Source organism: Adiantum capillus-veneris, chromosome 16 (assembly GCF_014529385.1).
Source record: "Adiantum capillus-veneris isolate H3 chromosome 16, ASM1452938v2, whole genome shotgun sequence".
NCBI classification, from domain to species: Eukaryota; Viridiplantae; Streptophyta; class Polypodiopsida; order Polypodiales; family Pteridaceae; genus Adiantum; species Adiantum capillus-veneris.
The window spans coordinates 19,977,960-19,992,676 of record NC_140946.1 but is presented as its reverse complement, the minus strand read 5'-3'; the positions used below and the strand labels follow the sequence as shown (position 1 = coordinate 19,992,676).

General features: G+C 44.2%; 1 protein-coding gene across 3 annotated transcripts in view; it reads right to left on the bottom strand.

The window, feature by feature from the left end:
* Positions 1 to 14,717, bottom strand: part of LOC147438671 (ZIP metal ion transporter family) — a 68,728-nt gene that overhangs the window by 39,428 nt on the left and 14,583 nt on the right. For 2 of the 3 annotated variants that reach the window (XM_086484685.1, XM_086484686.1), the window contains exons 3-5: positions 7,709 to 7,801; positions 7,545 to 7,634; positions 7,385 to 7,475 (exon numbers count right to left, since the gene is read on the bottom strand). In XM_086484685.1, coding sequence (XP_086340811.1) covers positions 7,385 to 7,475; positions 7,545 to 7,634; positions 7,709 to 7,801 — 274 coding nt within the window. The remainder of the gene's footprint in view (positions 1 to 7,384; positions 7,476 to 7,544; positions 7,635 to 7,708; positions 7,802 to 14,717) is intronic. The other variant, XM_086484687.1, reaches the window with a different exon arrangement.

Genomic DNA, 14,717 nt, shown 5'->3' with positions numbered 1-14,717 from the left:
GAGAGAGAGAGAGAGAGAGAGAGAGAGAGAGAGAGAGAGAGAGAGAAAAAGCCTCTTTGCTTTATTTTATTAAGCGAGAGAGAGAGAGAGAGAGAGAGAGAGAGAGAGAGAGAGAGAGAGAGAGAGAGAGAGAAAAATCTTCTGCGTCAATTTTTTAGAAAGCTTTTGATTTTCAGCTTTTGGGGATCTGCTTTTGGCATCCCATGTAACCTTTAAATAAACGGGCTGGCCTCTCACAACTCAGAGCATCTGGACGCACAGTCTAGTGTGAGCGCACGCCCGCACTCTTGTACTTTGAACTCGGATTAATACAAAAAGAATTACCGAAAGGGGCGCCAGTCTTTGGGGCCAATATCTCTAGGCACGGAACTCTGCCGGGCCAGTGTCGAATAAAATTGTGAACTGTTTTGAAGTGGTTATTTGGTGCTGTCGCGGTAAATTCTAGACTTGGAGTGTCCAAGTCTGTTATAGTGGTATCAGAGCACGGCCGATTTCTCTTCTACAGGAAATCCGATCCCAAATATTTTTTTCCACGACACCTATGGCTTCAGGCAAAGATCAGTCGAGTCTCGACTCCCTCTGCATCTGGAGATGCGGGAAGGGATCACAACGAAGATTCCAGCAAGGAGTATGGCCCGCCTCGGCCTACTCAAGCGGAGCGTCGAGAGATGGAGCGTCAACGATTGATCGGCGACACAACAAAGATGATGCTTAATTTTGCCAAGGACCCGAAAATGGCAAAATATATGAGCAAGACCTCTTTGGAGGAAGTGTACGTGCAGTGGCAGAAAACCACACCACCACCCCCAAAACCCGCTCTCAAGAAACCTCCTGCTCCCAAGAAGTATACAGAGAAGGAATTAGAAGAGGTGGTTGATGCACGAATTGCTCAGCTTTTTGACGCGCAGAACAAAGCTGAAAAGCACGGCAAAAAGCAGAAGAAAGGCGCTGACTTCCCGGGTTATTTGGGTCGTCAATCTACCTTTGAAAAAGCAAGAAAGCAGAAGAAGCGTGTTCGATTTGAAGGAGTACCCAGTTCTTCTTCTTCTTCTTCTTCTGATAGTTCTTCTAGCTCAAAAAAGAAAGATGCACGACCCAAGCTTACTCCTCACGAGAGAGCTCGCTTCATCAAGGAACGGAAGTGCTTAGGATGCGGGGAAACTGGACATATCTCCGCGAAGTGCCCTATAAAGGCACATAAAGAACAGAACGACAAGGACGACAAAAGGCCTGAGAGTTCGAGAGCAGCTGAGGAACGTGGAAGAAAAGGCAAGATGAAAACAGGGACTGGTTCCAGATTGCGTGGGTACTGATCCCAACACGGTGGACGAGAGTACAGAACTTCGCCGAGCTTGGGGCAAAGTGAAAGACCAAGAAGCCCCGATTTTCTTTGATGGAGGAGCCAAGGCCAACTTCATTTCACCGGAATTGGCGGCGCGGCTCGAGATCACTCCTGATCGGATGGGACCACTTTCGAAGGCAGTTCTAGCGGCACCCGACAGAGACGTAGCTATTACACCTGTCATTGGCAAACTTCGGTTGCATTGTCAGAGGTATTTGGGGCATAAGGACTTTTACATAATGCCTTTGGAAGGTTGTGATGTTCTCTTGGGAATTCCTTGGTACCACAAGAACAACGCCGTGGTCGACTATCGGGCGAGGAAAGCGACATTGACTACAGAGAAGGGCAGAACCATTATACTCGATAAAACTGAAGGGCGAGTCTGCCCCTATTGTATCGGCTTCGGTCATTTCTAAATTAATGAAATCCAGTTTGTTTGTTTACTCGATCTTTTTGAAAGAGTTGAGTGATGAGGATAGGACAAATATGTCTGAACTTGATAGAGCGCCAAGATTTTCTCCACTCTCATGCCGATTGCTTCTCAGAGGGCCTGCCAGGCAAGTTACCACCTGCTCGTCCTAAAGATCATACCATTGATCTGATTCTTGGAAGCACACCACCAAAACGGCCACCTTACCGTGTGAGCCGAGCCCAGAACAAAGAGATTATGAACCAAGTGAAAGACCTCTTGGAAAAGGGTCTTGTCCAACCTAGTACTTCACCGTATTGCTCTCCAGTGTTGTTGGTTTTGAAGAAAGATGGATCTTGGAGAATGTGCATCGATTATAGAGCTCTCAACAAAATCACTATCAAGAACAGACTTCCGATTCCTAGGATCGATGATATACTCGACAGATTACAGGGATCCTCGTGCTTTAGTAGGATTGATTTGAAGAGTGGATATCATCATATCTGAATCGCGTTGGGAGACGTCTAAGACAACCTTTTGGACGACTTTTAGGTTATTTGAGTTTTTGGTGATGCCTTTTGGCTTAACCAATGCTCCTGCGATATTTAACCGGATGATGGACAGGATTTTTCGAGAGTACATGCTATTTGTTGGCACTTTCTTTGACGATATCATTGTTTTCTCCAAGAATGAGGCAGAACATAGAGATCATCTGCTTCAGGTCTTTCAGGCATTACGAGATCACAAGTTAGTGATTAATGCAAAGAAAAGTGAATTTTTCCTACCAGAGACACACTTTTTGGGACACATTGTCTCAGCAGCAGGAGTGCAGATGGATCCGGCCAAGATAGAGACTATCCGTGATTGGCCCAATTTGAAGAATGTCCATGAAGTTAGAAGCTTCTTGGGATTGTGTTCGTACTACAGGCGGTTCATTAGAAAGTTTGCAGAGGTTGCTTCCCCTTTGCATATCTTGACACAGAAAGGAGTCCCTTTCTCGTGGGGACCCACAGAGGTGACTGCCTTTCAGACATTGAAAGAGAAATTGACTACGGGACCAGTTTTGACGTTGCCAGACTTGCAAAAGTCATTTGAAGTATATTGTGATGCTTGTGGTCGTAGTCTGGGTTACTTGATGAGGAAAACCATGTTGTGCGTTACACAGCCGTTGAGGGACAAGGTTATGACTGAATGCCACTGTCCACCTTTTACGGGTCACCGTGGCATTGCTACCACCATGAAAGGGATAGAGAGATAATTCTTTTGGCTGAGACTCAAGAAGGATGTGGAAGAGTTTGTGCACAGGTGCTTGGTATGCCAGAAGGTCAAGTTTGACAGGCATAAAGCACAGGGATTGTTACAGCATTTGCCCATACCCATCCGTCCCTGGGAAAGTATTGCGATGGATTTCATTTTTGATCTCCAAAGAACACAGAGTGGTCAAGATGGTATTTGGATTGTTATTGACAGATTTAGCAAGCAGGCTCATTTCATTCCAATGAAGAAAACAGTCAAGCCGGATCACTTAGGAGATTGTTTGTGGCCCAAATTATCAGATTACATGGCATGCCTGAGATGATTGTCTTCAACACGGACCCCAGATTTACGAGTTTGTAGGCAATTTCGGAGAACATTGGCACGCAGTTGCAGTTCTCATCATCTTTCCACCCGCAGACTAACGGGCAATCTGAGATTGCCAATTCAGTGATTTTAGATTTATTGAAGTCTTACATCTCAGATCAGACGACTCAATGGAAAAAGTATCTACCTTTGGTAGAATTTGCCTACAATAACACGATACACTCTTCGACGGGGAAGGCGCCATTTGAGATTGTTGAAGGTGCTGCGAAGGTTCCACCCTTCCTAAGCACGAAAGATAAGATTTTTGAAGCGGATGAATACACGCGCGACTTAGATACGGCCTTTGCCAAAGTCCGCGAGGCTTTGCAGAAATCTCAAGAACGACAGAAAAAGGCAACGGATCGCCATCATCGCGATTTGAAATTGAAGGAGGATGATTGGGTGCTCTTACGTTTTGAGAAGGCATGCCTGAGAAAGAAGAAGGGAAAGGAGAGGCTTTTTCCAAAGCTTAGTATGAGATACTACGGACCTTTCCAAAACTCCAAAAAGATCAATGATGTCTCCTTGCGACTGAAACTGCCAAACACTTGGAGGATTCACAATGCATTTCATGTGAGTCTCTTGAAACCTTTCAAAGGAGATGTGCCCAGAGAAGGGGAGCCCGATGAGCAACCCGAAGTGAAAGAAAACGAGGAGATCCTTGTTCCTCAACAAATTTTGGCACATAAGGACACAAAGAATAAGGGTAAAGTAAGAAGGCGGTTCTTGGTTAAATTCAAGAACTATCCTGCATTGGATGCGAAGTGGATGGAGGAGGAGGACCTAGCAGATACTCCTCAGATTGTGAAACTTTACCTTCAAGCTTTTGGTTTAGCATAATCTATTCCAAATGGAACCCAGAATTCAGCTTGGCCGCAGATCTGGTGCAGTGGGATGCACAAGAGGGGAGTTACTCCGCTCCTTTGTCAACAAATGCCTTGAATTTTAGAATACTAGAGTCACCGATGTCTCTTTGAGCTTTAGGGATACTGAGAGCTGACAGTATTTTGTTGTATGACTTTATGAAATGGAATTCCTGAATATGAAACTGATTTGTTCTTCACTTGTTTTTAAGTGCAGGAACTGATAGACGAAATGACTACAGCATTTTGGCTAATTGATCTCGAGTAGACATGGTTGCAATAGGGGTTAGTCAATCGGGCATCTATAAGGCCCGGACTGGATCTAGATGCGATTGCTAGCTACATTGCCGATAGATCATGGTCTAAGATCCGAATGAATGTTGAATGTCTTGTGATGTCGTGTGATGTGTGTGTCGATTGGTACATGTGCTAGATGTGTGTTCCTAGTACGTAGGTACTAACAGTCAGTGTCTGCTAAGACAGTTTATGGCCTTTGTCTATTTTGCAGGCATAATCGAGGGCGATTACAATGCTTTCAAGAGGGGGGTATGTCACAAATCAGTGACGTGGCATGGCTTGGCTATGCACAGCAGTACACACACAGTCCCGGAAATTCCGCGCAGAGGCTGATTGGCATTGCTGACGTGGCAGCCCGCGAATCGCGGCGCATATTGCGGAGCTGACGTGGCAACGCTGGCAGATTTTTGGGCGATGCTTTTTGGTAGTGCTTTTGCGTTAAGCTTTTACGGCAGCCTTTGGCTAGGCAAGAGATAAAGAGAGACCTTTGCTTTAATTTACGCAAAGGATGGGAGAGAGGAAAAAGCCTCTTTGCTTTATTTTATTAAGCGAGAGAGAGAGAGAGAGAGAGAGAGAGAGAGAGAGAGAGAGAGAAAAAAATCTTCTGCTTTATTTTTTTAGAAAGCTTTTGATTTTCAGCTTTTGGTGCTCTGCTTTTGGCATCCCATGTAACCTTTAAATAAAAGGGCTGGCCTCTCACAACTCAAAGCATCTGGACGCAGAGTCTGAGTGTGAGCACTTGCCCACACTCTTGTACTTTGAGCTCAGATTAATACAAAAAGAAATACCGAAAGGGGCGCCAGTCTTTGGGGCCAATATCTCTAGGCACGGAACTCCGCCGGGCCAGTGTCGAATAAAATTGTGAACTGTGAACTGTTTTGAAGTGGTTATTTGCTGTTGTCGCGGTAGATTCTTGACTTGGAGTGTCCAAGTCTGTTACAACAAAAACGTAGAACGGGGTCAGGGTCAGGACGGCAAAATTTTGGAAACGGGGTTGGTGTCCAGAACGGCGAAAATAAAAATAATTTTTTCCAATTTTTTTGAGCTACACATATGTCCCATAGAGCTAACAACCAAGCCTCAAGGCAATGAATTATGAGAGTAGAGAGGGAGCTTGAAGCCTGAAGGTTGAGGAGGCCAAGCTTGAGGCCCTCTTCTGTAAGCTATGGGGACCTCAAAAAGTAGCCTTAAAGGAGCCCCAAAGCTATCATGAAAATGGCCCTAGAAAGGTGCTAGGATATTCCCAAAAAATCTGTCCGTTTTTTCAAAAAACATATATATATGTTGGCCGTTCCATGTCCCGTTTCGGACAGTCGTCCATTCTGAACGCCATTCGGAACAACGTCCCATGCGACCCCGCTAGTCAAGCATTTGGTCATTCATCCCCTTTCGTTCCGGACCATCCCATTCCAAGAATAGCCGTTCCCCGGTCCTAGGCCCCCGTTCCTCATTCTGGCCATGTGACATCTGCTCTTTGTTACGTTTGCGGTGCACTGGTTGATACGGTTCCTCACCTAGTATGGACTTGTACTGTCTCTCGCAAATTTTTGGATCATATAGCAGGGCTTGTTCGAGCTCGTTTTCCTTCTGTGTCTTTGAGGAACATCATTTTTAATAAACGGGGGGGGGGGGGGGGGGGGGGGGGGGCAATACATATGCAACACAAGCCAGCCCATGACCCAGCAAGATCCACAACAGTAATTATCCAGCCTATTGTAAAATAAGTATAGTTTGACCCTAGTAGTTAACAGTTACCCCCAACTAAGAAAGGGTACCCACCTACTCTGGTGGCCAGCCCACAATTATCAAAGGCCTCTAGGCTCGTACACACATACCCAATCCAAGGTTCAGCCATGAGATGACCCTTCGCTGTGCTCCCTTCTAACTCCAGCATGGGCTGCGAGGATGGCAGCTGCCGGCAAGAGAGAGCAGGAAAGATGGTGTTGAGCACGCATTGGGTTGTTGGCATGCAGGTAGGAATGGGTAGAGTTCCAGGCAGGCATAGAGACCACGTATGAGCTATCCATCAATATCCCCTTGTCTTGGCTCTAAAGCAAGGTCCATGCTTTTGAGCCAAGAGTAAATTAGATCAACTTACCAAATGCTGTCAACTAGCCTCATGTGGCAACCTCTTGCTGCCAGTGGGGGGGGTGGGGGCGGCGGCAATACATATGCAACCCAAGCCAGCCCATGACCCAGCAAGATCCACAACAGTAATTATCCAGCCTATTGTAAAATAAGTATAGTTTGACCCTAGTAGTTAACAGTTACCCCCAACTAAGAAAGGGTACCCACCTACTCTGGTGGCCAGCCCACAATTATCAAGGGCCTCTAGGCTCGTACACACATACCCAATCCAAGGTTCAGCCATGAGATGACCCCTCGCTGTGCTCCCTTCTAACCCCAGCATGGGCTGCGAGGATGGCAGCTGCCGGCAAGAGAGAGCAGGAAAGATGGTGTTGAGCACGCAATGGCGTGTTGGCATGCAGGTAGGAATGGGTAGAGTTCCGGGCAGGCATAGAGACCAAGTATGAGCTATCCATCAATATCCCCTTGTCTTGGCTCTAAAGCAAGGTCCATGCTTTTGAGCCAAGAGTAAATTAGATCAACTTACCAAATGCTGTCACTAGCCTCATGTGGCAACCTCTTGCTGCCAGTGGGGCAGACTTACTTGCATGCACACCTCATCCAAGTGTGGTAAACATGGCAGCAACCGCCTGGGATGCACACGGCTCCCTTACAGCCTCTCATGTCCATGAAGCTTCAAGTGAGAATTTGAAGACAAGACAACAATCTTAACATATGGATAGCTAAAGTAGTAAAAACAATAGCAAAACACAGAGAGGGACTCACCAATAGCTGTAATAATGCCACTGAAAAGAACTTGTTTCTTTCTCCTTTTCATGGAATCCTTGTTGGAAGAGAAATCGTCATCTTTCTTCTCCTAAAGAAGATAAAATCATTATAGGTTTACAAAACCCTCAAAGTTTAAAACGCTTTGGAACTTGATTACCATGGCTTTCTTTGAAGTTACAATAGGTCCAACATTTGGCTCTGGAATGAAAGTCACTATTATAGCAAAGGTCAACACTCCACCAAAAAACTACACAGAGCCACCCATTTTCTTGTTGGATTCATGTTAATAAGCTCAGATAAAGATTGGATTATTGACCTTACCCAAAGGTTCGCTTTTGAGAAGCCAATCGCATTTATCGCATTATGAGCAAGATCCATAAAAGAGATGCAAAGCATAAGGCCACCTGCAAAACCCTAAATCAGGAAAATTATCAGCTGAACCAGTCACCATATTCTTATCATAATTGCGGCTTACTAGCATCCAATATGCATAAAGAGAAACTTCAATTTGTCAGAAACATAATGCAAGACATATATTTCTAACCAAAGGGAGGGTTGGATGTTGGGTGGAAATAGCCATGTGCAAGGCAGACCTCAACTCTCTGTAGTAGGTCAACATAGAGGTGCTCAAGCAAAAAAGAGACAATAAGAAGTAAGATTTCTGCGTGCACCATCTTTGCAGGGTCCCAAAGCCAAGTAAGGGAGTATCAAGGAGGAGTAAGAATTTGTTTCAGAAGGCTCTCTAGGACGAGGAAGATGGCTGAGAATGCAAAAGACATTGGAGTTTCCATATCTACAACATTTTAGCTTGCCATTGACAAGGGAAGCGAAATGTGGGGTACCTCCATATCTAAGCCTCCGTGCCGTTTGCAAAACACACTCCCTAAACTCAAAACCTCAGCAAACACACAAGATGGTCTCCTTTCTCGCAATTCAAGCCTCACCTTTTGGGAATTACAAGCACCCGCCAACCCAAAACACCTTACGAGACGAATTGTAGATCTTGGGCATGGAGTTATGAGCACACGCCAACCAATAGATACAAAAACACCATTTTCTCATCCAACAAAATGCAACTCCCAAACATCTCCAAGAACAACCCAATAATCCAATCTCTCTCACCTTTTCTTGTAGCCTTGCCTACAAAGAGACAATCGTAGCTCAAATTTGTCATGCAGAAAACCCTAGCCTCTTCTGCACTTCTTCATCGACACACATGCACGAGAAGAAGCTTCAACACTATCATACACAAGTCTACACACAAATTTAAAGAGAAGAAATGTAACGGGTGGGCACCACGTGCCAAAGGAAAAGAACAAACTGAACAAACTTTTAGCACTCAAAACAAGTAAACACCAGACACGGTGTCACAGAAACGAAAGTGTGAACTTATAACTTTAGAGTTTAATCTACTTTTCTTATGAGATTCCACACAAAAAGAAAATATGACGCAGAAGACGGACACAACACTAGGGACCAGAAGATGGGCTGGTCCCCCCCCCCCCTCTTGAAGGAGTTTTTTTTATTACTAGTACAGCCGGCGGGCTTCGCCCGCCTCTCTCTCTCTCTCTCTCTCTCTCTCTCTCTGTGCGCGTCACTGTGCTCCTAGAGCTGCAGGCCACACCCGCCGCTTGAAGGACGTTCTGACGCGTGGCAGGGAGGGGGAACCGGAATTCCCTCCCCCTTTATCCTTAGTATAGATTTCCGAATAATTAGAAGCACATTAATTTGAAATAACATATGCTGCTCGCATTCAAAAAAATTATTCTGTTGCATAGAAATGCACAAAATTCATGAGCCTATTGGATGGAATTTTGTATACCTATAGCCGTGAACGGCTAAGTCTGCTTTGTACTAAGAATTTTCTGCGTGGAAGCTGCTGCTTCTGGTATCTGCCCGCGTATGGGGATACCCACACGAGTTTCCCTTGGCTGAATTTTACTTCTTGAACACGTCAAGAGTGCTGAAATATTCATGGGCAACCGGTGTTGTGCTTGTCTAAGTGCAACTTTTCCCCACAGGGCTGCACACAAGTTCCTACGACTGCACTGCCTCCACTGTAGACTTCACAACCTCTGCACGGCCTACACGAACTCCAGAGTAAGGAAATCGAGAGAGAGAGAGAGAGAGAGAGAGAGAGAGAGAGAGAGAGCGGGCTGAACTGAGAGTGGAAAGAGGAGGCTCCGGGTGTGAGTGTAAACTGCTACAGAGCCTCTCCCAATGATAGCGCTACTGCTTTTATGCCTTGCGGGTGATTGCTCTAGCCATCTAGCGCTTCATGAGAGAGAGAGAGAGAGAGAGAGAGAGAGAGAGAGAGAGAGAGTTCCAAAAATAGAAAATGCCGGTGTTGGAGTTTTTTCACGCTAAGATGGGTTTTTTTTTAAGTTAATTAAACGTAGCCACGTTCAAACTGACCGGCCACTAGGTTTATACGGTTTTTTAACCTTCGCATTAAAAATGGGCATTGAATGTCACTTTTCTGGCCAATCTGGAGTGGTAAAAAGTCAGGCGAATTCACGTCTCTCTTGTCTAAGTCTACTGACTCCCGTCGGGTCGTATTTCCACTAGGTCCGACCGGCCACTTCGTGGGCGGCCTCCACAAAAACTATTTTATTTTAGCTTTTTTTAGAGAACTGGGGACATCATCTTATTCATGTGCTTGTTCTGAACAATCCTGCACTGCGTCCGGCTTCTGCTCTACTTATCGAGCTACCCGGACACAGATAAATTCCCAGATTACATTGGAAAATTTTACCCGTTCTATTAAAATAGTTAACTGGTACCAATAAATTCATAAGTTGATAAATTCATTTTGTGTGCACAAAAATCATTTTCATTTATCTGTAGCCGTAGCTAAAAATATTACATCCCTCTGGCTTCTAAACAGTTGTCCTCAATCGTAAGGCTTCATGATACTTATTCAGGATGTCTAAGAAATCTTGCAATTCTGATTTTGTCATCCACTGAGCATCTAGAGGGAAGTAATTCTTAAACTTTTCTAAGTACTTATGATGAGTTCTTCTAAACTTTAGTTGGCGCTCCTGATGATGTATTCTGGAAGAAGTATTTCTTCAGTTTCATCTACCTCAGGGGGATTTTTTGTAACTGGTTTTACAGGAGGCTCGCCAACGAAAGGTCGTAGAAGGTTCGTGTCTCGAAAGGAGCTTGTACAGTGTTATTATAGGCAAATTCTGCGAGAGGTAGATATTTCTCCCATTCTCGTTGGTTATCTGAGACATATCACTTTAAAATGTCTAGAACTGTGGAGTTAGCAATTTCGCTTTGTCCATCTGTCTGAGGATGATAAACCGAAGAAAAATTCAGCTTAATTCCTAAGTTCGTAAAAAGTGCTCGCCAGAATCTAATGGTCATTTGTGGATCGCGATCACTTATACATGTTTTGGGCATGCCATGATGCTTAAAAATGTGGGCCAAAAAGATTTTGGCCATGTGGTCAGCTTTAATGGTCTTTCTTACGGGAATGAAATGAGCTTGCTTATGCATCATTAAGGGTTGAAGCAAGCCAGGAGTCTTATAGTGATTATACTTAGCTTTTTGGCATGGCACACATTCTCTGACATATTTATCTATGTCAGCTCGTAGTGTTGGCCAATAAAAATATATTTCTAATGCCTGCGTCGTGGACATTATGCCTTTGTGCCCTGTGTAGGGAGAAGCATGTGCTTCATCCATTACCTCTGTTCTAAGTTGACGTGCCACACAAAGAGCCTGATGGAAATAAAGATAACCATCTTTAATAGAATAGGGAAAACCTTCAGTACCACTTTGTAGCTGTTGCCAGCTTTCACCGAAATTGGGGTCGTCATGATACAACTCAGATAGAGATTCCAATTCTTGTTGATGTATACTTATCATGGCTATGACTTGGGGCCGTCGAAAAAGAGCATCTGCAACCACATTCTTACTTCCAGAAGTGCGCAAAATTTGGAAGTGAAACATTGAAAGAAAGTTAGCCCACTGCATCTGTTTCTCAGACAACTTTCGTTGAGAGAGAAAGTATCGAAGACTTTAATGATTTGTCTTAATCGTAAAATCTGCTCCCAGAAGGTAGTGTTTCCAAACTGAGAGAGCATGGATGACTGCCATGAGTTCCTTCTCATAGATGGAAGCATGAAGCTCTGCATCACGAAGTCGTCTTCGTGAGCCCCAAAAAGCATTTAAACTCAAAAGCAGTGAGTCTCAAAAGTTGGCCCCAAAAAGCAACAGCGCTTTTTGCGAAATTCTATACTGCCATGCCATATCAACATCTAGCGTGAAACACGGAATTCCGTACATTCTGCCATGCTAGCAATGTCCGTACAGTCAGCACAAATTGTGAAAAAACTGCCACGTCAACATCTCCACCAGTTCAGTCAGCCACGTCAGCAGAGCAGCCACGTCATCATTTTGTGACATACCCCCCTCTTGAAAGAATTGTAATCGCCCTCGATTATGTGTTGACCGCTGGGTCAACAACACAACATAACTCAAGTTTCGTACCAAAGTCTTATCTTTTGCGAGTTATGAAATGCTGCGGATTATGGCTATAAACGTCATTTGTAATGAGTAGTTATTCTAGTTTCAGAAGCCGGGGTGCAATGGCACTTCCAGATTGTAAATACAAAGCCATTTGACCCTTTCAACCCCATTTTTGGTTAAACCTAAGGTAGCCTTAGTATATAAGGTACCTAGGTCATTTTGTAAGGAGACTTTTTAATCATAATCTAAACTTGAGCGCTGCCGTCTACTGTGTGTGAGAGAGAAAGAGAGTGAGCGTGAGCTTCATCCTCTCGCTACGCCCGGCTCGCTCAACACATTGGAGATCCGACTGTCCCATTGATGTAGGCTCGAGGAGAGCTACGCGACAACGCCAAGCATTCCACACGAGACGAAGCGCACACGCCGACGCATCTACAAGCTATTTGTGGCCGTAAGTGTATCAAACGATGTCTGTTTTCTGCGTGCTAGTAGTCTATAGAATCGTGGCGACATAAGCTACGCATTGGTATTCATAAATTTCAGTTTCGGGCACTTTCAAAATTATGCTCTGTCATCCTACGCGTTTTCCGCAAATGGGTTTAGAGTGAGGGTTTTGAGTGTAGAAGCTCAAGGACAGGTGTATCCTAGTGAGGGGATGGTGTTCCTTAAGTTTCGTATGAATCTGGCATGATTAGGTGAGTTACCTTCCGTATGTGTGTATGTGGCAAGGTGGTGTAGTTGAGAGCAGTGAGGTTCTTGATTGTGTTTTAGTTGGCCTTCCAGAGTGTTGTATGTGTAGGATGGTCTCAGCCTGACAAGCTAAAGAGATTTCCTCCGTGTGCCTATCGTGTCATCTGTGTCCTCGATTGACATTATGTTGATCTAGGTAGTGTTTGCATGCACTTCATGGGTGTGTGAGTCGCTCCCCTCCAACATTGGCGCCGTTGCCGGGGACACAAGGACCTAAGTAGGTTTCCTACTAACACTCATGTGATGGTTGCTTGATTTAGTTTCGGCTAAAGAAAGCGTTTTTGTTAAGTGGATCCGGAAGAGGATATTCCGCGATCAAGTGGATAGCCAGGAAGCGTGTGTCTTGCCGAGGGTCTGCGACTAGATAGGTTTAGTTAGGATCTGTGGATTAGAGTAGTTGTTGGTGGTCAAGTGATTTGTGAGGTGATAAAAGCGTTTACTAGTCCGTGTGTGGCAGTGAACCGTTTTTCTACTCAGATGCAAAACCCCATATGATTTGTAGGAGTAGCTTTAGGTAAGTGATCCGATTCTGATCTAGAGCTATTCAGCACTGAATTATTTGCTAAAGTGTTTGATTGCATTTGAAATCATGGAAAAGTGTGCTTTTGAGGGTAAAAATGCATTAAACAAGCTTTTGTGGATATTTTTGTATGACTGACCAATGCTGTGCATATAAAAGAGCATTTGCAAGGGTTCTGTGAAGAAAACCTGCAATTCTGTAAACATAGACATCCTACGCGTAGGATGTCTCAAGGGGGTTCTGGAGACAAAATTTGAAAATTCTGACTGCACCAGTGTGTTCAGAAGGGGGGGTTTACCCTAAGTTTACATTGAAACTAGAGTTTTGACCAACTCTTGACACCCAAAAGACCAAAGACGGAGTGTCAAAAACGCGAAAACAAGAAACTTAAGATTCTGAGCACAATTTTGCATAAAAACTGGTAGGAATGCTTGAAAAGTAGTGCTCAAGACTTGGGGATGCCTGTGGATGAATTCTGCCAAAATTTTCATCAATAGACATCCTACGCGTAGGATGTCTACAAGGTGATCTGGGTATTGTTTTTGAAAATTTGAGGTTACCAGTGTGTTTAGAAGGTAGGTTTTACCCTATTTTCACCTGGAAAGTGGAAATTTGACCAAATTTTGACAGATCAAAGCCAAAAGACAAGAATTGCCAGACATCCTACCCAAATTGTGCCCAAAGCATAATTTTTGAGACCAAACCATAGGGTGACTTCATGTGCATGTTATACATAATGTTTTGAGTGCATGTGATAAATTTCATCTCATTTGGGTCAGTGAAAGGAAGATTGAATAGACTTTACCATTTTTGACTGAAAAAGGCAAGAATAGCTAGTTTTGGGGTCTTTTGAGATCCAAACTCAAATCTGAGCATACCACTGGGTTACTGACATCAACGGGAAGCTGTGGGACAAGTCTGGGGTCAAACAGGCCAAAAATACATCCTACGCGTAGGATGTCTTCTGTGTGATTTTAGACTCTAAACAAAATTCTGAGCATAGCACAGTGATCAGCACCTTAAGGAGAGTCTGTGGTTCAAATTTGGGGCAATTCTGAGCAGTTAATGTCTAAGGCATGATATAGAGACCAAATTCAAACTGTGGACATAACAGGGTGTTGTATAGCCTTAGGTAAGCCTCCTAAGCAAATTTGGTCCAATTTGGAGTTGATTTGACTTGGGAATTCATCAAAACAGACATCAAGCTTTTGGAACAGATTCTTGATCATTTGAGCAACCTATAGGTGTCAAAATCAAAAAGTAAAAATAGTTGTGAGTTTAGCACATCAAGGGAAAGCTACAGTGCAAGTTTGGACAAAATCTGAGCAGTTAGACATCCTACGCGTAGGATGTCTCGAGCTTGATTTAGGACTCCAAATCAACCTATGAGCACACCACTATGATCAGCACATCAAGGAGAAGCTGGGGTGAAAATTTCAAGTCATTCTGAGCAAAAAGACATCCTATGCGTAGAATGTCTCAAGGCCAATTTTAGGTTCAAATGAAATTATGAGCATACCATTGTGTTGCTGGACTTAAGGGGAGTCTCTGGACCAAATTTTGTTAAATTCTGAGCATATA